General features: G+C 41.8%; 1 protein-coding gene across 1 annotated transcript in view; it reads left to right on the forward strand.

Annotated features, from left to right (window-relative positions):
* LRRK1 (leucine rich repeat kinase 1) overlaps positions 1-24064 on the forward strand; it is a 112243-nt gene that overhangs the window by 14900 nt on the left and 73279 nt on the right. Inside the window, exons 3-10 of the mRNA XM_058155914.1 lie at positions 8034-8197; positions 11451-11622; positions 12583-12762; positions 14802-14950; positions 16715-16941; positions 18822-18949; positions 20748-20911; positions 21831-21968. Of these exons, the coding sequence (XP_058011897.1) occupies positions 8034-8197; positions 11451-11622; positions 12583-12762; positions 14802-14950; positions 16715-16941; positions 18822-18949; positions 20748-20911; positions 21831-21968 (1322 nt within the window). The remainder of the gene's footprint in view (positions 1-8033; positions 8198-11450; positions 11623-12582; positions 12763-14801; positions 14951-16714; positions 16942-18821; positions 18950-20747; positions 20912-21830; positions 21969-24064) is intronic.

Here is a 24064-nt window from a genome sequence, read left to right on the forward strand (position 1 = left end):
TGTCTAGGTGTCCTAGTGGACAACCACTTAAGTATGCGCCAACAGTGTGCTGCATCAGAATGGGACTTTTCGCCTCCTACCCTTGTACTCCTATCCTAGTGGACAACCACTTAAAGATGGGCTGTGCTGCAGTGGAATGGGACTTTTTGCTTCCTACCCTTGTACCTAAGATGGTAGGCACTAGGGGGGAGCAGCAGCCCAACTACAGGATCAGGTGTGGGGTGGGGAGAGAGCAGAATCTTAGGTACGGACATACAACATCGGTGACGGCTGGCCATGAGAGTTGTAAGTCAAGGATGGATTGAGTAAGATGCGTCAAAACTCACTTTAACAATGCTCTTGCTTAGCAACCAAAATTTTGGGCTCAATTGTTGTCATAAGTCGAGGACTATCTCTGCCTTCCTCTGCATTGCCTGGTAAACTCCTTCCCTTTTCTGGGAATTTCTCCTCTGTGTTAGAAGCACATCTAATTATATCAAGATGATATAAGGTCTCCTGCTGGAGCAGGGGATTGGACTGGATGACCTCCGAGGTCCCTTTCAGCCCTGGATTGCTGTCCTGTTTCAAAGCATCCACTGAAGCTGTGTCTAGTGCCAGGGTTTGTGGTCCTTCCTTCCTCTCCATTTTTTCTCCCTCCCTCCCTTCCCACACTCTTTCTTTCTTTCTTTCTTTCTTTCTTTCTTTCTTTCTTTCTTTCTTTCTTTCTTTCTTTCTTTCTTTCTTTTCTTCTTGTCTCTCTTCTGTCTCTCTCTCTCTCTCCCCCACTCCCTTCCTCCCTTCCCTTCCTGCTTCCCTCTGTCTTTCTAAGGCTAGGATACCCATCCAAAACAAAAACTCATTTGAATGAAGCCAGCTTCTGGGTGCCAGCATTGGCAACTAGCCGACTGGCTGGCAGCTAACTGTCCCAGGAGGTGAAAAGCCCGGGACTAACAGTGTGGCGTCGAATGGACCATGCTGAAGCATGTGGGACAGAGGGGCCGTGGCCGATTGACCATAGCAAATGGACAGGGGCATGTCAGCCAAGGAGAAAAGCTAGAGAATTCCCCAAGGCAAAAGCCTGGCGGAGAAGCAGGCACAGCCAAGGGTAGGAGGCGAAAAGTCCCATTCCATCCTGCTTTATACTGCACACTTGGAATAGTGCATCCAGTTCTGGTCACCATGATACCAAAAAGATAAACATGATAAGTTTTAAGTTGTGTCATCCGTATCTGAAGATAAGAAGACTTTCCTGCTCCAGGAGATGGAGAGCTTCATGTAAAGGCTCCCTGAAAATGAAGACATTGGATAAATTATGGACCTTTAAAGTAGTCCACTGTGCTATATTATTTAGTTGTGTGAAGAGGTTTTAGTCCTTCAGTGAATTTCACAGGAAAATCAAATCATTTCTACAGTATAATAACCTTGTTGAAGTTGGTCAGTTTCCTCATCTGGATGAGGAAAATGAATGAAGCACGCAAGCTGAGATATTGGGTGGCTCAAGGAACCCCCAGGGTAGAATTCAATTTGAAACCGGGTAGCTTTACTTGTACAAATCAATTTTCCTTGCTGTGAAACGCAGGTTTCATTGTGTGAGAAAATGTTTTGAAGTTTTAAGATTAGCAGAAAGTCAATATCTTCTGGTTCGTTATCCATTAACTGAAAAGCCTGTTAAAGCTGGCCTTCTTTTTTCTCATCCTACACTCTGTCGTGTTGTATATGCTTTCAAGTGCCCGAGTTATACCAGCTCTTAGTTGAAAGTGCAACTGTGGTTCAGATGGAAATTCTTATCAAAGAATTGGAAGATATTCAAGAAAGCTGTTTAATGCTCGCATCTAAGAAAGATGGCAGTCTTTATAAGAAATGTTTTTGTTAACGTTTCTTTTATTTTTCCTCCTCTCTTTGGTAGTTTAACTTTGGAGTTGAATTTATATTTTACCGTCAAAGAAATAAAGGGAGACTATTATAGATCTATTTCAAGCGATTTAGCTCTTGTTGGCTAGCCATTCCCTTTCTGGGATTCAAACCTGGCTACTTGCATATTACGTAGATGTATTAACCTCTAAGCCACAGGCTCGCCTCACTTTTTCAGCTTTGGAGATAAATAAAAAAAGATATTTAACATTGGAGATAAATTAAAAAAAATACCATTAAGAAATCACTCTAAAATGGGTTGTCCTACTTGCATCTAACACTGCTGATGCTCACGTATAGCAATAGCACTTAGACTTATATACCCCTTCACAGTGCTTTTACAGCCCTCTCTAAGCAGTTTACAAAGTCAGCCTCTTGTCCCCAACAATCTGGCTCCTCATTTTACCCACCTCGGAAGGATGGAAGGCTGAGTCAACCTTGAGCCTGTCAGGATCGAACTCTTGGCAATGGACAGAGTAATTCTGCAATAGCAATAGCCTTAGACTTATATCCCACTTCATAGTGTTTTTACAGCTCTCTCTAAGCGGTTTACAGAGTCAGCCTATTGTCCCCCAACAATCTGGGTCCTCAATTTACCCACCTTGGAAGGATGGAAGGCTGAATCAACCTTGAGCCTAGTGAGATTTGAACTGCTGAACTGCAGCTAGCGGTCAGCTGAAGTAGCCTGCAGTGCTGCACTCTAACCACTGCGCCACCACGGCTCTCCTAAGGAACATCGCGTGGGTTTGTTACCATCAAAGTGAAAACTCTTTCGTTCCTTCAGACAAAGGAGGGTCCTTTTGAGTGTCAGGATGTTAAGACAGCTCAGGAGAGACATGCATAGGCTTTGTCGAGTTAATAATCGTGACATTTTCCGAGCTCCTGTTAGAAACAGTACATTGTGTCAGCTCCAAAGGGAATTAACACTCTTTTTGCCGTGAGAAGTTTGGACATATCGTTGCAAGCGAACGACATGAAGGTGAGTTCTACACATGCAGTAATAATTGGATATGAAATCTGTCCAGAGCTGCCTAACCTCAAAATCCAGCACTTCTCATTTACAACTTGCAGGAAATGTCAGAATTGTATTTAAACCAGTTTTTTTTCTGTGTAGTAGTAAAGTTGTCAGATTATGCTATGCGTTGTGCAAATAGGTGTGTTAGGGATCTTCAGGGCTAAAATTCCTTGTACAAGGAATAAAAGGATAGGAGGTTAAAAGCTATGGGAGCTTAAAATCTTTTATAGAGATCTAGCTGTTTGCTTTTCTCCCCCAATGCTACAATCATCTCTGGTGAGGTGAGCGGCTGTATAAATGTGATCAGCAAATCAGTAAACGAAGTTGTTGTTTTGCTGCTAATTGCATAAAGGTTTTGTGCTACATGATTTTCATTTTCCATTTTTTATTACTTGTATTAAAAGCCCTCAACGGTGGAAGCATATAGAAGTTTTATCGCTATGTTAAAAAGTAGTGGTTTGTTCCAGAGGATGAATTTTATTAGAAATTAAAAATACTGTAGATGGACAACACATGGTGATGTATTTCTCATGGACCCTTTGCTGGTACCAAGTTCAGTAACGGCAGTGGTGGGGCTGGTTGGGGGTGGAGGGCTCAGGGGTCCTTATTGCTCTCTGAGCTTGGTTGTTTTCTTGCAGACATTTCATAACCCAAACTAGATAACATCATTAGTGCTAGAAAGGTTTGCAGAGTGGAAGGGAGGAGGAGGAGGAGGAGGAGAAGGATTATTGTGGGGACTTGGTGCTCTCTCACTTATGACTGTATGACTGTAACTTTGTTGCTGGCAATCCTTATGATTTATATTGATATATTGTCAAAGACCTTGGAGTTTTTATTTCTAACGATCTAAGTGCCAAAGCCCACTGCAACTATATAGCAAAAAAGGCTCTAAGAGTTGTTAACTTAATTCTACGTAGCTTCTTTTCAAAAAACACCACGCTACTGACCAGAGCATATAAAACATTCGCTAGGCCAATTCTTGATTACTGCTCTCCTGTTTGGAACCCATACCATATATCTGACATCAACACAGTTGAGCGTGTCCAAAGGTATTTTACAAGAAGAGTTCTCCGCTCCTCCGAAACCAATAAAATACCTTATTCCACCAGACGTGATATCCTGGGTCTAGAAAACTTGGAACTTCGTCGCCTTCGATAGGACCTGGGTTTAGCTCATAAAATCATCCATTGTAATGTCCTTCCTGTTAATGACTTTTTTAGTTTCAATAACAATATCACAAGAGCTACCAACAGATTTAAACTCAATGTCAACCGCTCCAGTTTAGATTGCAGAAAACACGATTTCTGTAACAGAATTATATATGCTTGGAATGCATTACCTGACTCTGTGGTTTCTTCTCATAACCCCAAAAGTTTTACTCTAAATCTATCCACGGTTGACCTCACCACTTTCCTAAGAGGACTCTAAGGGGCATGCATAAGAGCACAAATGTGCCTACCGTTCCTGTCCTATTGTTTCTTCTCCTATATATATATATGTGTTTATAGTACCTTGTTTCTCCTCATATATATGTTTATATATTATATAATCCTCTATGTTATACTTGTATATATTGTTACGACGAATAAATAAATAAATAAATAAATAAATAAATTGACCAACATTTGTGTTGTAAACGTTGTACCTTGATGAACGTATCTTTTCTTTTATGTACACCGAGAGCATATGCTCCAAAGACAAATTCCTTGTGTGTCCAATCACACTTGGCCAATAAAAATTCTATTCTATTCTATTCTATTCTATTCTATTCTATTCTATTCTATTCTATTCTATTCTATTCTATTCTATTCTCTGAGCTCAGTTGTTTTCTTGGAGACATCTCATTACTCAAACTAGGTGACATCATCATTGCTAGAAGGGAATGGGGTTTGTGGAGAGAAGGAGGAGGAAAAAGGAAGAGGAGGAGGAGGAGGAGGGAGGGAGATCCCCAACAAGCATCCTCTCATGGGACTCTTTCTTTCTTTCTTTTTTGAAAATTTTTATTTATTTTTAGACATAGAATAAAAAAAAAGCTCATCAAATCAATTTCATTACAACGTGCTGCATGGGTGTTAACACGTCTTCTGTGCCTTCTGAAAATAAACATCTCTTTCATACGTATATCTTATACTCATTTTTCCTAACGTATCTTTCCGTTTAACCAATTGTAAAATAAGTCCCATATTTTATAATATTGCTTATCTTCTTGTTCTCTAATTTCAAATGTTAACTTACTCATCTCTGCACATTCCAACATTTTTCTAATTATTTCACCTCGCGAAGGTAACTTTTCATTTTTCCAATTTTTTTGCAAATACAATCTTAGCTGCTGTAATAATATTCACAATCAAACATTTTATATCTCTATTATATATCGCCGGTATAATCCCCAACAGAAGGACTTCTGGCTTAAAGTCAATATGCTTTTTAATCATTTTTTCCACATGGGACTCTTTCTTGACCAGGACTTTCAAGTGGTGGGAGCTGAAAGCTGAAACAGCACTTTTGGTGTGCACAAACATGAAGTCAAGGGCATCACCGGCAATTTGATGTGGTTTGTAATCCTCTGTTGGGCCAAAAGAAAGCTGTCGTGTCCCACTCCTCCTCTGACGGCCGGGTCTGGGAAGTCTGTATCAAGCGTGGCCACGAAGCCTCTGCAGCTTTGCCAAATTCCTGTCAGAGTTCTCAGGGCAGGCAGGAATCCAAGGTGTGACTTCAGCAACCAGATGAGACTTTGCCTGACTCAAAGAATGCCAGAAAGCAGATCCTTTATATAGGCCATGGGGTGTGGCTCCATGACTCAGCACTTATCCAGGCCTGCCCCTCCCTTCCTTTTGCTGATGTCGCCTCTCCATTCTCCGGAAGCGGGGATCTGTCCACTTTTTGTCTTCCTGCTCAGCTGCCGGCAATTCTAGCTCGTGGCTGGCTTCATGCTCACATGCTATAGGAGGGAGGTTTGTTTGCTCATTCTGTCTGGGCATGGTGCCAGGGCTGGGGGGCTGGAGGCATGCCAGGCCATTCTTCTTCACTGTCAGTCTCTGGCTGAGATAGCAGGAGATGGGAGGGGCCCGGCTGCGGAGAGGACAGGCGAGGCATAACAAAAGCATATGTGACTTTGTGTACGTGCTGCTCGTAGAAGCACGCCAGTTTCGATAAATATTTCTAGCTCAGAGTTGAAATGAGGTGCCCTTGGTGCTCTCTCAGCTTGGTTGTTTTCTTGCAGACGTTTCATGACCCAAACTAGGTAACATCATCAGTTCTAGTGATTAGCATGCTGGTTGCTGTGAAGCTGGCCTTCAGCTCAAGCGTTCAGCTTTTGCCTGCTTGGATTTCAGAGCTCCTGATTTTTTTCCGTGCGTCCTTCAAACACCCTCAAAGGTCTGAGAATTACTCTGCAAAAATGGTTGATGTCTTTGCAACTCCCAAAAGCCGTCTCGGATGTCTACAGGACTTGAATTCTCTTTTGAATAATTGACGAGGAAGATTTGATGGGTAGCTGAAGTTGTTCGGATTTAAAGTGTATTGGTTGACTTTTATAGATAACCCTAAAGTCTGATTTACTTTGGAGCTCCTTGAGATATCCCCGTATGACCGGTGTCCTTTTGGCAAAGAATTGAAGTCAATAAATAAACAACGACAGTACTTTTTACAACTCCTATAGTTGTAAAACTCTTGGTTTCCTGATCTGGTCTGTCTTGATAGCTTTGTTTGGTTAGGAATCACCCCATGGAAAGTACCATTGGTAAAAATATAAGGAAGTTGTTTTGTTCCTTTCATTTCAAATATATATATATATATATATATCTATACACACACACACACACATACACACACACACACACACATACATATTTATACATTGCAAGGACTTTCCATTCTTTCCTTTGATCTGCCACATTCATGCTGATTAGTTTGGTTAAGGTTTTTTAATTGCTTTTTTTAAAAAAAAAAGATTCAAAGCAGAATGAAAGTTGGCAGGCACGATATAAAATATGCGGTCTGGATAGATAGCATGTAATAAACTTTTAGTGCTTTGAACTAAATCCTTGTTCCTGGTTACAGGTAAGTCCTTAAGGACCACAAAATTGAGATCAAAATTTTGGTTATTAAACAAGACCGTTTTTAAATGAGTTTTGGCATTTTACGATCTTTTTTTTGCCATAGCTTTCTTCCTTATGCCATCTGTCTTGTAAATTCGCAGGATTTTTTTCCCCCCACCATGTATATGTACACATTTGAACTAGATTGTGATGTTTCTCTGGGTCATGTATGTATGGGTATGTGGTATATGCAATTGTTATTTTTTGAGAGCTGAATGCAACAAAATTTCATTTTAATGTATGCTGATTAGTGTACATTTAAAATGACAAGGATTCTATTCTATATTCTATTCCATTCCATTCCCTATTCTGTTCTGTTCTATTCTGTTCCATTCCATTCCATTCCATTCTATTCCATTCCATAATCTATTCTATTCTATTCCATTCCATTCCATTTCATATTCTATTCCATAGTCTATTCCATTCCATATGCTGTTCTATTCTATTCTATTCTATTCTATTCTATTCTATTCTATTCTATTCTATTCTATTCCATTCCATTCTATTCCATTCCATTCCATTCCATTCCATTCCATTCCATTCCATATTCTATTCCATATTCTATTCCATTCCATTCCATTCCATATGCTATTCTATTCTATTCTGTTCTGTTCTGTTCATCCCATCCCATCCCATCCCATCCCATCCCATCCCATCCCATCCCATCCCATTTTTAAATAACTCTGTAGTTGATAAGCTAAGTTGTTAACTGAATTTGGCTTCCCCATTGACTTTGCTCGTCAGCAGATCACAAAAGTGATCACATGACCCCAGGACAGTGTAAGTGTCATAAATATGAGCTACTTGCCAAGCATCTGAATTTCAGTCAGATGGGGGACAGTGCAACAGTCATAAGTGTGAAAAAAGCTCCTCAATCACCTTTTGCAGTGCCATTGTAACTTCGAACGGTCGCTAAATAAACTGTTGAAAGTCAAGGACTCTCTACACTCGTGCCTGACAGTGCTTACCTATTGTTTGTCTTGTTGTCATTCCTGTTCAATGGTCTCTCTTTTACCCTTCATGTACAGAAATGCCGGACATGGGGGGCCAGCAGTCTGCGACAGAGTCTTTCTCCCCTGGCCAGACCTCTGCGAACGAGGCCATTCAGAGTCTCTACCGAAGTGGAGACTTTGAGGCTGCTCTACAGCTGGTCCAAGCAGCCAGCAGGAGGAATCTCTCTCAAGAGGAGAAGGTGAGGACCCAGGAACTGACCCATCTTCGCCTGGCCTCTGAACGTTTGAAGATGAGGTCAAACGAACCTGCCAATTCGCAATTTTCCCAGGGGTGGGCTTCAAAAATTTTAGCAAGGGGTTCTCTGCTCGGTTGCTGGGTGGGTGTGGCCATGGTGGGTGGGGCCTAGTCAGCCTCCTGCTCCATGTTGGGGGGGGCGTTTTTGCCTTCCCCAGGCTCTGGAGGCTTTCCTTGAACCTCTGGGAGGGCAAAAACAGCCTCCCCCAGGCTCCGGAGGCCGGAAACATCCCAAACTTCTGGTAGGCCCATTTTTCGCCCTTCCTGAGCCTCCGCGTGCATCCTGCACTTACCTGCATCCAAAACAGGTCGCATGGGGACTCCTGGGAGGGGCGGGGCCAGCCAGGAGTGGGATTTGGGGGTTCTCCAACTGCACAGAATCTTAGCTAGAGGTTCTCCTGAACCCCTGCGAACCCTCAGCAGCCCACCCCTGACTTTTTCCATACGCCATACAATTTTGTAGCATCTTGAAGTTTGACTCTGTACAATTGAGGGGAAGGAGACACAGGATCAGTGATGGGATATTGAGTAGGAATATCTGCCCATAGAACAGTCAGGGTTGATTTCCTTTAGTTTCAGAGACCGTGGTAGCGCAGTGGTTAGAAGACAGTATTGACAAAAAGATTACATACCTGGTCTTGCATATAGTAAACGCAACTAAAATTGTATTTGCACAACAATGGAAAAATGATGAGATTCCATCTGTGGGGAATGTAATTAAGAAAATATTAGAATGCGCAGAAATGGATAAATTAAAGCTCACTATTAAGAATAAATGAAGAAACTGAATATTTTTTGATATGGGATATATTCTATCAATGGCTAGCTAGACAATAGAAATAGAAGTTAGAAAGGAGGAGCTATAAAAAGAGGAAATGTTAATGTGGAGAATTATTAAAGCAGATGATGTTAAGTATTATTGTTATTATATTATTAATATTATGGTGAAGAATACTACAACAAATATGTGGACTATGATTGTTTAAAAATAATTGTACCCAGATCACACACTGTTTGATGGAAATTGAATGTTATATAAATAACATTCCACTCAAGGGTCCTTGAGTGGCGCAGACTGCTAACACAGTCTGTTATTAACAACAGCTGCCTGCAATTATTGCAGGTTCAAGTCCCACCATGCCCAAGGTTAACTCAGCCTTCCATCCTTTATAAGGTAGGTAAAATGAGGACCCAGATTGTTGGGGGCAATAAGTTGACTTTGTATATAAATATACAAATAGGATGAAGACTATTGCTAACATAGTGTAAGCCGCCCTGAGTCTTTGGAGAAGGGCGGGATATAAATGTAAATAAATAATAATAATAAAAAACAAATAAAAACATGGGGAAAAAGGAAGACAATATTGCAGGCTGACTCTGCTGACTGCCGGCAGTTCAGCTATTCGAGTTTCACTGACTCAAGTTTGACTCAGCCTTATTTTAGAATATAGAATAACAGAGTTGGAAGGAGTCTTGGAGGTCTTATAGTCCAACCCGCTGCTTTAAGCAGGAAACCCTGTAGAATAGAATAGAATAGAATAGAATAGAATAGAATAGAATAGAATAGAATAGAATTTTTTATTGGCCAAGTGTGATTGGACTCACAAGGAATTTGTCTTGGTGTATATGCTCTCAGTGTACATAAAAGAAAAGATACCATTTCAGACAAATGGCTATCCAATCTGTTCTTAAAAACTTCCAGTGTTGAAGCATTCACAACTTCTGGAGGCAAGTTGTCCCCCTGATTAATTGTTCTAGCTGTCAGAAAATTAATACCCATAGGAAATCTAGGGGTAGATTATGAAATTAGAAGTGACACTAAGAGCCGTTTTTGGCACAGAGTTTAGAAAGTAGTATTGCAGGTTAACTGTGCCCACTGTCAGCGGTTTGATCCTGACCAACTTTCAAAATAAAGAGCTTTAGAGAAAGAGGAAAGACAATAAGCCTCTTCAAGCGACCAACTCTGCCCTTTTCACAAAACCTTATGGGGAATGAACGCTATAAAAATTAAAATATTATTATTATTATTATTATTATTATTATTATTATTATTATTATTATTATTATTATTATTATTATTATTATTATTATTATGGGAAAAATATTTTTTGTAATGCATCAGTGGCTTAAAACAGATTTCTTCTGATAATGTTAAAAATGCCTTTTTCCACCTTGGTTTTTTCTTCTATTTCTCACTGGTTTTAAACGGCCCAGATGGAATGCATTTATTAAGCAACATCCATAAATTGTCTGAAAAGTGTTTACTAAGAGCCGAGGTGGCGCAGTGGTTAGAGTGCAGCACTGCAGGCTACTTCAGCTGACTGCTAGCTGCAGTTCAGCAGTTCAAATCTCACCAGGCTCAAGGTTGACTCAGCCTTCCATCCTTCCGAAGTGGGTAAAATGAGGACCCAGATTATTGGGGACAATATGCTGACTCTGTAAACACTTAGAGAGGGCTGTCAAGCATTGTGAGGTAGTATATAAATCTTAAGTGTTATTGCGGTTGCTATTGACTGATTTGATCTCCTTGCAGTCCAATAGACTCTCAAGTTTTTTGTCCAATACCACAGTTTGAAAGCATGGAGAATAATAATTTTCATTATGATCACAAACCAGCATTAGTTCTAGGAGAATATGGGATTAAAAATGGGCTTTAGACTATCTAAACCAGGGTCCCCCAATATAGCCAATATTAATCCTCAAGGGTTCAATGGGACTATCCAATGATTGGTGCTTTTATTACTGTTAGTTGTACTATTGCTGTACTACCATTAGCACTAAATGACAGTATTTATTAAATTATTTGCCTATAATAAACGTTAGGGGTTGATGAGAAAATTGAAGCTTTATGAAGGAGTTGGTTTTTGAGGACTTCTTTTTTTTTTTAAAAAAAGTTTTTTTTAATTTTATAGACAAACATACAATACATAATCCAACATTCAGTGTATCATCTGAGTACATCTTTTGTGTCTTCTTCTTACTCCTCCAATATTTATCATTTTTCATATCATCATTTTGTCTATTATAACATTTCTCCCACATTTCTTGATTTTCTATTAATACATGTATACATTTATCTACTTACTTATCTACTTACTATTCTATTAATACATTTATCTATCTTCTTTCTGAGATTTTGAGGACTTCTGATGTCAAAATTAAACATTTCTTTTTAATGCTTCCCTTTCTCAAATCAGGGACACCTGTTGAGCCTTTCAACCATCTATGGGGACCTGCACGCCGTGAGATACTTGCTAAAGGAGACAGGCGTGACCATAAGCCTTGAACCCAGTGACCATAACCCAGCGGTGGTAGCTGCGTATTTTGGACATAAGGACATAGTACAAGAATTGCTAGATTCTTTTTTTGGTAGGTTGAGTTTCTAGACCTTCTCCTCCCATCCACGTTTACCAATGTCAGGTAGTCCTCGACTTACAACAGCTTGTTTAGTGACCGTTCAAAGTTACAACGGCACTGGAAAAAGTGACTTCTGACCAGTTTTCGCACTTACAACCGTAGTAGCATCCCCATGTTCATGTGATCAAAATTCAGACGCTTGGCAATTGATTCATATTTATGACGGTTGCATAGGTTGGTCCCTAGTCAAGTGATCCCCCTTTTGCGATCTTCTGACCATCAAAGTCCATGAAGAAGGCAGAGTTGACTTAACAGTTTGACGAATTAACAACTGCAGAGATTCACTCAACAACTGTGGCAAGAAAAGTTGTAAAACGGGGCAAAACTCACTTAACAAATTTCTCACTTAGTAACCTCAATTTGGGGCTCAAATGTGGTCTTAAGCTGAGGAGTACCTGCTTAGGGAAGAAGCTGCCAAGATGAGTTCAACAAACCGTGCTTTTGGCTTTATGAGTTACAACAGCGCATTTGCACAAGAGTGGTGCGGTGGCCAAGTGGTGGAGCTCTCGCCTCACAATCAGGAGGCTGTGAGTTCGATCCTAGGTAGAGGCAGATATTTCTCTCTCTGGGCACACTGAGAATATATCTGCTGAACAAAACTCCGCATTGGCGACATGAAGGGCATCCGGCCAGTAAACACTCGGCTCGATTCAGTTGCCCCGACTCCACCCCTCAAGGGATTATGGGGTCGTTACAAGTAGATGATGAACAGCACATTCATACAACATGCTAAGCCAAAACCAGTCCAGAAAAAAATCACATTGATATTTAAGTGCATTGTCTGATACCTACCTCCTCTTGATGATGTTCTCGCGGTGGCAAGGAAGGTCATAACATTTTCTTGCCAGCCTTCACACATTGTCTTTGCCAAGGGGGGGTTATAACATTGGTCTATGTATGTCGTTTCAATAGGTGCAACGAACATCTCACAACTGCTGAATTGGATGTTGGTGGTGGCTTGCCAGCAAGGCCATCTAGAGGTGGTTAAGCTCTTAGTGCTGACATACAGAGCGGATCCCGACAGCTACGCCGTGAGAAAGAATGAGTTCCCCGTCCTTCTTCAATTGCCAATTTATGCCGCCATGCAAGAAGGTGGGTGATGGTTTGTTCTTTCTGGGACAATTTTCTGGATCTCTCAGGGGCCACTTTCCTAAAAGGGAGAATCAGTGGTGGGATGCTGCCGGTTTAACAACCAGTTTGGTGAGCACGTGCTTTGTGAGCTTAAGGCACTTGTGTGCAGTGCTGAAAATGGAGCATTTAGAAGCTCAGCTGCTTACCTTCCAAGTCAGCAACGGTAAGTAGAACAGCGATGGGTGGGGAAATCAGCTGTGCTGTGCGATTGAGATGAGCTAGAAAGCAGGAAATAAAGGACAGGATAGGGCAGAGGCAGGTATGCAGGGTCAGCTGATCGTCAGAGCTACCAGTTCGCTCGAACCGGTCTGAACCGGCTGAATTCCACCTCTGGGTAGGATAGCCATGAGAAAAGAGAAATTGGGGCATGCATGGTGTAGTATTTAAAGTACAGTAGTCCTCGACTTACAACAGTTCGTTCAGTGACCGTTCAAAGTTACAACTGCGCTGAATCAAGTTGCAGCATCCCCAGGGTCGCATGATTTATGTTCGGAGGCTTGGCAACTGGTTCATACTTACGATGGTTGCAGTCTGCCGGGATCACGCGATCCCCTTTTGTGACTTTTTTGATAAGCAAAGTCCGTGGGGAAGCCAGCTTAACAACTCAAGTGATTCACTTAACAACTCTGGCAAGAAAAGTCATGAAATGGGGCGAAACTCACTTAACAAATGTCTGGCTTAACAACAGAAATGTTCAGGCTCAATTGTGGTCATAAGTCGAGGACTACCTGTAGAGGATTAAAGGCAGTGAAAGCTCATCCCAAATCTTGACTCCCTATCCCTCAACCTGCTTTAAGGGTTTATTCTTCAGGTAAAATGTGACTCACTGAAAAGACAGGATACAAACTGAATTTTGAATTGAAAATTGAATCCATTGCATTTCTATTTAAGCAACTGATAATAATGTGATCATTTGCCACGTTATTTTAATCATCTGCTTGTTGGGTAGCACTAACAATTAATAAAGTTTGGCGGCTAATCTGGAAGGCTGGACCGAGGTCTCAACTTGGAGAATGAGGCTGTGTTATATAAACAGGCAGTCCTTGTTTAGTGACCGATTCCTTTAGCAGTTCGCAGTTACAAAAAGTAGCTTTACAACCAATCCTCGCATTTACAACCTTCTCAGGTCAGATGGTAAACTCAGTCAGATGGTAAACTCAATTGTGGTTTCACTTAGCCAACCACTTCACTTAGCAAACAAGTGGCCAGTCCAAATTATGGTCGCTAAATGAGGACTACCTATATTCTTGTTTTAAGGAATGCCTTTCAGAATAGAATAACAGAGTTGGAAGGGATCTTGGAGGTCTTCTAGTCCAATCTCTGCTCAAGCAGGAAGCCCTTTCACCACTGAGTGCCGAAACGGGAGCGCGTGCATGCGTGGGAGCACTGGAAATCTCGGAAGCTCCCCAGCGCACATGTGCATGCTGGGAAGCTGAGCTTCTGGTTTCCGGCGTGCGCATGCACGTCGGTCATCTGGTCTTTCGGTTTCTGGCACGCATGCGCATGCAAAGACCAGTTGGCTGGCATGCATGTGCATGCCGGAAACCAGAAGCTTAGCTTCCCAGTGTGCAAACGTGCGCCAGGGAGCTGCTCTTCCAGTTTCTGGCACTTCCTCATGTGCAAAGACCAGCTGGCTGGCATACATGTGCATATCCAGAAGAGTAACGGGCGATGACTGACGTGCCGGGAAAAATGGTTCTGCGTGCCACAGGTCTATACCATTTTACACAAATGGTTGTTTAATCTCGTCTTAAAAACTTCCAATGTTGGAGCATTCATAACTTCTGGAGGCAAGCTCTTCCGCTGATTAATTGTTCTGTCAGGAAATTCCTCCTTTGTTCTAGGTTGCTTCTCTCCTTGATTAGTTTCCATACATTGCTTCCCGTCCTACCCTCAGGAGCTTTGGAGAATTTCAGAACTGAGTCATTAAAAAAAAAGGTCTTGGGAAACTGGTATTTTAATTGCTTAACATAGCTTCGACCCTTATCTGTGTTTGCTAGGGCATGATGATATCGCTGCCTTTTTGCTGGAGAATGGCTCATTCTTTTGTTCCTACACACTAATGGATTGTCCCAAGGCGAGCAAACGGCTCCTTTGCAAACATTTCATTGAACCTGTTCGTTCATCCGGGAATGTCCAGGCAAAACCAGTAAGTTCTGCTGGGTGGGGGGAGAAATTGTTTAACTATCATTATTGTTATCTAGTAACAATTGGTGGCGCAGTGGTTAGGATGCAGTATTGCAGGCTAACTCTGCCGACTGCCAGCAGTTCAATTCTGATGGGCTCAGTGTTGACTCAGCTTTCCATCCTTCCGAGGTCGGTAAAATGAAGACCCAGATTGTTGGGGGTACTCTTTAAGCTGCTTTAGAGAGGGCTGTAAAGCACTGAGAAGCAGAATATAAGTCTAAGTGCTATTGCTACTAAAATTGCATTTAATACGTACAAATAGTTTTATGGAAGGGCCCTTTGATTTGTGCAATGGATGAATGGCTGCAAAAGTTGATGAATTTAGCAGAGATGGCTAAATTGACTACTTTGATTAAAGAAAAAAAACCACACGATTCCTTTGTTTCTACTTGGAAACCGTTTCTGGACTTTGTGCTTGAGGTGGGGAAAAAAATGAAACTTTGACTTTGGGGTTTACCAGTTTGATAGATTTGTGGTTATAGAAATGGCTAGTTTATATTATTATGTAAAATTAAAAAGTTGAGGTTTGATGTTAGTATCTTATTCTACTGCACCAAAGGGAGTTGGAAGTCAATGTCTTTTCTTTCTTTTCTTTTCCCTATACTTTTGCCTTTTCTTCTCCCTCTCTTATTTTCCTACTATAAACTAATTTTCAAAAAATAAATAGTTTGTACAGTTCAAAAACACAAATGAAAAATGAACCGTTGAATCTTGACTGCATTTTATTACTTTTTTATTTGTTATTTTTCTCCTGGTTTTTTCTGTCTTTTGATTTTATATTTATTGAGATAAATAAGTATACAATATATCATATCAATAGACATGATATTTTATTTGCTATGAGGTAATTTTTATACAAATGTTTTATTTTTGCTTACTGTAGCGTGGATCATTAATTCCTGATTATTACTCTTTAGGAATCTATTGATGGTGGCAGGCTAAAATCAAATCAAATCAAATCAAATCAAATCAAATCAAATCAAATCAAATCAAATCAATACACACATTTATACTTTGGCAGGAGTTATGCTTTGCTGTACACCGCAGCTTGAAAACTGTAATGCCTGATTTCGTCCAACATACTAAATTTTAAAATTTTACATTATGGTTTAATACTGTGAATAAACGGAGATGGGGAATAAGCTGTATGTTACTGGGTTAACATTTGCAAACCCAAAGAGATTTTTTTTTAAAAAACCATTCAGTGTATTGCAATATAGTGGGGAGGAGGAAAAAAAGACAGCTGATATTTTTATTTCAGTTCTGAAATATATCTCTAAGCACCAACTTCTAATTAGCAGCGGAATTCACACAGCACCCTGGGTGAGGCTAAAAAGAATGAATACTTTAGCCTGCTGTTCATAGCTGGAATATGTTGTAAGAAGTGAGCACATAGATTCAGCCATATAGTAGTTTTCCTGTTTCAGTTTTTCTCTGAAAGTCACTCTTACCTGCTTTTAATCAGAGTTGCCAGTGGTGGGTTTCAGCCAATTCACACCACTTTGGGAGAACCGGTTGTTAACTTTCTGAGCAGTTTGGCAAACTGGTTGTTGGAAGAAATTATTAGGGCAAAGAACCGGTTGTTAAATTACTTGAATCCCACCACTGAGAGTTGCTGATGATCAACATCTAATGACCTTGCTCTCTTTATCTTCAGGGTCTTTCTGCTTTTTAATCAGAATTGTTGATGCTCTCCATTAACTGTTCCTCATCTCTTTAACTTCAGGGTCTTTCTGTGAACTGGTCAAAGCTCAGACTGCCTTGGGTGGATTTTGACTGGCTGGTGGATCTTTCCCACCAAATAACGGAGCTGGATCTCTCCACTAATCACCTGACCTCCCTGCCATCCATCATCCCTTGGGGTCTGATGAATCTCCAGAAACTGAACCTCTCCGACAACCGATTAAAACAGCTGCTTGATGTGCAGTCCTCGGATGGAATCATCTGCACGAAGTAGGTGGACCTGATTCTTACAGAGATTTACCTGGGAGGGATTATGAATAGGGCATACTTTGAATCAAGCAAAGGCTGTAATGCGACAGTGGTGACATCATCAATGGACTCAGCTTTGTGCAGTCTTAGTTTGAGAGCTGTTTTGAATTGCTCTGTTCCCTAAGACAATGTTTGGGATCACCCATTCTTCCTTTGCCTGCCCTTTTATGGGGAGAGTGACGATGCTAAGAAGTCTTGTGTCCAAAGATGGCCCAGACCAAGACTTATGATTAACACCTTTAAAACAAACAAGGATTTAAGTTTTAAGTTATTTAACCGTTACAGCAATAATCTCTTTGTCAGCTCTGCCATCTTCACTATGACTCACTAAGTTTATTGGCATCCTGCGATAAACGGAGGGAGGGAGGAGTAGAGGAAATTGGGGAAGTGGTACAGGTGGAGAGAAGAAGGATGTAAGGGGAGAGGGAATAACACTGACAGGAACCCAGAGGTGCTAAATGGCCAGATTCAGCCCTCTCAAGGATGCTGTCGTGTCCCACTCCTCCGCTGACGGCCGGGTCGGGGAAGTCCGTATCAAGCGTGCCTCTGCAGCTTTGCCAAAGTTCTGTCAGAGTTCTCAGGGCAGGCAGGAGACCAGGATGTGACTTCAGCAATCCAAATTAGACTTTGCCTGACTCAAAGAATGCCAGAAAGCAGATCCTTTATATAGGCCATGGGGTGTGGCTCCATGACTCAGCACTTATCCAGGCCTGCTACTCCCTTCCTTTTGCTGACGCCGCCTCTCCACTCTCTGGAAGCGTGGGTCCCTCCAGCCTCCAGCTGCCGGCAATTCCAGCTCGTGACTGGCTTCACACTCCCCAGGCTCACATGCTGTGGGGGAGGGGCTCAGCTGCTCCGTTTGTCCGGGCATGGTGCCAGGACTGGGGGCTGGAGGCATGTCAGGCCATTCGTCTTGCTTGGTCTGTCCGGGCATGGTGCCAGGACTGGGGGCTGGAGGCATGCCAGGACATTCTTCTGCATTATCAGCGTCCGGCAGGAGATGAGAGGGGCCCGGCTGTGGAGAGTGGGGCGAGCGAGGCACAACAGATGCCTAGCCTGGGAAAGAATACAAAACCCCCTCAATTTGTGCCTACAATCAAAGCAGTTCCCAAAACATCCAACCGGGATGCTATTGGACATTGACAGTCCAGTCAGGGGGAAGGGCCACAAACAGGAAAAGCTTGTAACTTTACTCAGGAATACCCAGATCTAGCCTTGCTTTTGCTGCACTTACTAATCCTTAGTAAAAGAACCTATCACTTCAATCAAATGGAGTCGAGGGTCTTTCTTTCCTATGGACCTAGCTGGGGCAGGTCTGACATCTCCATTACTGTAATGGATTTTTCAATCCATTCTGGTGAGATAAAAAGTTCCCTGAGGATGAGCTCCAGCATGAGTCCAAAAGCTCAGATGACTAAATCTCTGGTCCTGGTGACTGACCGAGATTGGATCCTACAATATTATCCTGGGACATGTATATTTGCTATCATCCCAGCCAGCAACCAGGCATGTTGTGTCTTCTGGTATTGAAATCCATTTGTTTTGAGAAGGGTCACTTTGGCAAGAGCTAAATTCCATGTGTCAAGTTTTTTTAAAAAAGAAAGAACATACAAAAAGAGTTTTTCCTTCCTTGCTTTAAATCTTTATCTATCTGTCTGTTTGTCTGTCTGTCTATCTATCTAGCTATCATCTATCTTTTGATCATCTCTCTCTCTCTCTCTTTCTCTCTCTATCATATCTCGCTCTCTTTCTCTTATCATCCATCCATCCATCCATCCATCCATCCATCCATCCATCTATCTATCTATCTATCTTCCACTTACTTTTTTTTTTATACACAGGTTACTCGAGATTGACATATCTAACAACAGATTCCTCAGCCTTCCTTCTGGTTTATTGCACCTTTCTAGACTCCAAAGACTCATTGCTGGCAAAAATTATTTGGAAAAACTATTTGATGAGGAGAACGGTGAGTGATACCTTCAAAATTCAGCCGTTTCTTTTGGAATTGAAAGAAAACACGTTTTTTTTCCTTCTGGACTGTCCTATCCTTTAACATGGTGGCCTTCTTTATGTTCAGATTTCACATCTTCTCAAATCACCGGAAGTTACTAATTCTTCCTTCTTTTCATATCCTGACGCACGCTCAGTGTGCCTTATGGCCATCCTTCAACACACACACACAAACCCCTCTCTTCATTTCTTTTGGAAAGCCCTAAGCCATAAATACACCAGAGGTGGTTTTCAGCAGGTTCTGACCAGTTCTGGAGAACCAGTAGCAGAAATTTTGAGTAGTTCGGCGAAGCGGTAGTAAAAATTCTGACTGGTCCCACCCCCATCTATTTTCTGCCTCCCGAGTCTCAGCTGATCGGGAGGAAATGGGGATTTTGCAGTAACCTTCCCCTGGATCGGGGAGGGAATGGAGATTTTACAGTATCCTTCCCCTGCCACGCCCACCAAGCCACACCCACAGAACCGGTAGTAAAAAATGTTGAAACCCACCACTGAAATACACAACTTAATATTCTTAACTTACAAATCATCTTTACACATCACAGTGACGGGATACATCTAACGTACAAAGTCCAAGCAAATTACATGATGGCTTAGCATGGTGTATGAATTTGGCCATTGTCATTCTGCAAAAAGTAAATTGCCCAAGAAGAGAACTAATTCAGAGAAAAGAGTAAACCTAAGTAGCAAAGATTCCTGTCGTGTCCCACTCCTCCTCTGACAGCCGGGTTTGGGAAGTCTGTATCAAGCGTGGCCACGAAGCCTCTGCAGCTTTGCCAAATTCCTGTCAGAGTTCTCAGGGCAGGCAGGAATCCAAGGTGTGACTTCAGCAACCAGATGAGACTTTGCCTGACTCAAGGAATGCCAAAAAGCAGATCCTTTATATAGGCCATGGGGTGTGGCTCCATGACTCAGCACTTATTTATTTATTTATTTATTTATTTATTTATTTATTTAATTAATTAATTAATTAATTAATTAATTAATTAATTAAACTTTTATACCGCCCTTCTCCCGAAGGACTCAGGGCGGTGTACAGCCTTCATTTAAAACAATTAATATACACACTAAAATAACAATTAAAAAGCTTATTCAATAAAAGGCCAAAATTAAAACCGTCCAATTGACCATATAAAATACCCAATAAAATTACAATTGAAAAATTTAAAATTTAAAATTTAGAGTTTAAAAATCAGGCCAGTCCCGCTTGGATAAATAAATAAGTTTTCAGTTCCCGGCGAAAGGTCCGAAGGTCAGGCAATTGGCGTAAACCGGGGGGAAGTTCGTTCCAGAGGGTAGGTGCTCCCACAGAGAAGGACCTTCCCCTGGGGGCCGCCAGCCGACACTGCTTGGCGGACGGCACCCTGAGAAGACCCTCTCTGTGAGAGCGTACGGGTCGGTGGGAGGCATGTGGAAACAGCAGGCGGTCCCGTAAGTACTTATCCAGGCCTGCCCCTCCCTTCCTTTTGCTGACATCGCCTCTCCATTCTCCGGAAGCGGGGATCCGTCCACGGTGTCTTTTCGTCCTCCTGCTCTGCTGTAGGAGGGAGGTTTGTTTGCTCAGTCTGTCCGGGCATGGTGCCAGGGCTGGGGGCTGGAGGCATGCCAGGCCATTCTTCTTCACTATTAATCTCTGGCTGAGATAGCAGGAGATGGGAGGGGCCCGACTGAGGAGAGGAGGGCGGGCGAGGCACAACAGATTCCCATATTTCTTGGTGAGCTATTTTCCTTTGGATTTCCTCCCCCCTACCCAGCAACCAACTGGATTGGATTAAGAAAACTGCAGGAATTAGATGTCTCAGACAACCGATTATCGGAGCTGCCTGTTTCCTTTCTGCACTGCTTGAAATCATTGCAAAGCCTCAACGGATCTAGCAATAACTTAAAAGTGTTTCCTCTACCATGGGCCTGTCCTTTGGTGAGTCTGGATAATCATCATGCTAGTTACGTGATCTCGGTGTATTTTAGACCAGGGGTCTCCAACCTTGGCAACTTTAAGACTTGTGGACTTCAACTCCCAGAATTCCTCAGCCAGCAGAGCTGGCTGAGGAATTCTGGGAGTTGAAGTCTACAAGTCTTAAAGTTGCCAAGGTTGGAGACCCCTGTTTTAGACTGTGTCATTTTTAGAATGTGTGAGAATCACATTGGAAGACATCTCGGAGTAGGTTCAAGTGGTCCTTGATGTACGACCACAACTGAGCTCAACCTTTCTGTGGCTAAGCGAGGCAGTGGTTAAGTGAATTTTGCTCCATTTTATGACTTTTCTTTCCACAGTTGTTAAGTGAATCACTGCAATTGTTGAGTTAGTAACGTGGTTGTTAAGTGGGATCCGGCTTCCCCATTGACTTTGCTTGTCAGAAAGTCACAAAAAGGGGATTCCCTAATTTGGGGGACACTGCAAACGTCATAAATATGAATCAGTTGCCAAATATCTGAATTTTGATTATGTGACCATGGGGATGCTGCAACGGTGATATGAGAAATATGGTCGTAATTCATTGGGTTTTTTTCAGTGCTGTTGTAACTTTGAATGATCACTAAAGGAATTGTTGTAAATTGAGGACTATCTTTATAAGTGAGAAAAATTCTCCATGAAATTTCATCAGAAATGGTTTCTTTCTTTCAAACCTGTCTTTGCTTTCTTAACAACTAGAAATGTTGTATTTAAGTTTGCGGGTGTACAATGAAGAAATGTGACTTTGATGTAGCTCAATCATGCATCTCCGTCATTAAGAACTCCTACATATTTTCTCAAGCTTATTAGATTCCTACCTGTGTAAAAGCTGAGACTTTGATGATGGACAAATACAAAACTTTCCTCTTCCTTATATTTTCAGAAATCTTGTAAAGTAGCTAGAAATATGCTGGACTCTCTGCCTGATACTTTGGCGGTGTTTTGGAAAAACCATCTCAAGGAAGTAGATTTTTCTGACAATTCCCTGAAAGATCTTCCACAGGGCCTCTTCCAGCTTGAAGTAAGTAGATGGTTCCTACCTTTTGGTTGGAACACTTCATTTACTCTGTAAAATAAATTGGGATGATTTGCTTTATATTATTTGCAATAATATACGTAAAAGGAAAAGGCAAAATCTGTTGGGGTCCGCCAGCAGCTTGAGGAGTTGGCAGAGGAGTCGGAGAGTGAGGAGGCTGGGGAGGACAATGGGTCAGTCCTGGAGTTGGGAAGGCCTGGATGAGGCTCTGCATCAGAGGCAGAGACGGGGCCAGGGCCATCTGGGAGCGAGATGTGGACTCCGGAGCCTCCAGAGACGGACAACAGAGAGGCAGAGGAACAGGAGGAGCCTGTTCCTAGTGCATGCATGCGAAGAGCTGCCAGAAGGCAAGAGCAGCTGAAGCAAAAAGGACAACTCGGGAGTAAGGCCAGGAGATGATTGGTCCTTCCCATAAGGCTTAAAAGAGCAGCAATGGCTCTTGGGCTCTTTGTAGGAAAGCAACATTGCTCCAATTGTTTCTAGTCAGCATCTCTTGTTTCTGAACTTTGTGGTTGCTTTGCCAAGAAAAGCCTTTGGCAGGCTGCCAAAGAAAACAAAGGGATTTGTCTTTGTGATAAAGCTAAAGGACTTTTTCTGAAGGATTTGTCTTGGACTTAATTTGGACTAAGCTGAGAATGAAGTAATTCTCAGTTGTTCTAATAAAATATGTTTGTTTAGGACCGATTGTGTCTGGTAGTAACTACTTGGGCCTAGGTCACAACAAAATCAGCCGTAATCATGCTGCTTCTTGAACTCTGAGGTCAGCAAGTATAATTAATTTCATGACTGTGATGATAACATCCCCAATCTGCCCAAAGCCATTGGATATGAGATGGGAGGCAAATAATTTTTTATAACTAGAACCCGATTGACATACATATACACATATTTCACATACATATAAAATATACTTATACATTATTAGTGGGTAAGATGCTGAGGTTGTCGATCGAAAGGTCAGCAGTTCAGCGGTTCGAATCCCTAGTGCCGCGTAACAGGGTGAGCTCCCGTTACTTTCCCAGCTTCTGCCAACCTAGCAGTTCGAAAACACGTAAAAAATGCAAGTAGAAAATACGGACCACCTTTGGTGGGAAGGTAACAGCGTTCTGTGCACCTTTGGCATTAAGTTCATGCCAGCCACACGACCATGGAGACATCTTCGGACAGTGCTGGCTCTTCGGCTTTGAAACAGAGATGAGCACCACCCCCTAGAGTCGGGAATGACTAGCAAATATGTGCGAGGGAAACCTTTACCTTTACCTTATACATTATTCAAAATACATAGGAATTTTAAAAGGTTGCAACTTGCCCTGATAAACTGGTCTTGGATCCCCTGAGTCTTCATATGGGTTTTAAAAGTATATACATATATTCCCTATCATACATACTGTAGTTGTGACTTCAGCTTGTGAAAATGGGCTTTCCTTCATGGAAAGTGAAACACATATAACCTGAATCATTTGAACACTAGGCGGTGCTCCTCTGTTACTTATTTGTTCTCTGGGCCATTCCTCGATAGGGTTATATTAGTGCCGTGTGAAGACAGCTGTCATTTATTTTTTTTAAAAAAAAACACATTTGTAGCATTGCATAATTGTTTGATAGCAAGTCAGATTTTTGGTCTGGATCGCCCATGTCTGCATCTTTTCTCAGCATGACTTCCTGCAGATGTGTCACCCACAACATCAGCCCAGCCAAGTGGTTTGAAAACTCTGGACATGTTCATCCAGCGCTTCTGGAGAGAGTGACAGCTGTCCAGGATTTCACACAAGAGAAATTTCCAGCCTTAACTGGAAATGGAAAATGTTGAATTTAAAACGTTACGATGCTTGCATAGAGGAGCACTGATTCCATTCATCTCCTCTTACTCTTTGCTGGATTTTCATCTGGTGTTAAATATCTATGGAGATTCTCAATCATCCAGATCATGGTTGACCCAAACCATGTGCTTTTTTTTTCAACTGGACTTCCTGGTTTTTCTTTGAAGATGTTTCGCTTCTCATCCAAAAAACTTCTTCAGCTCTGAAGAAGCTTCTTGGATGAAAAGCGAAACGTCTTCAAAGAAAAACCAGGAAGTCCAG

Source organism: Ahaetulla prasina, chromosome 13 (assembly GCF_028640845.1).
Source record: "Ahaetulla prasina isolate Xishuangbanna chromosome 13, ASM2864084v1, whole genome shotgun sequence".
Lineage (NCBI taxonomy): Eukaryota > Metazoa > Chordata > Lepidosauria > Squamata > Colubridae > Ahaetulla > Ahaetulla prasina.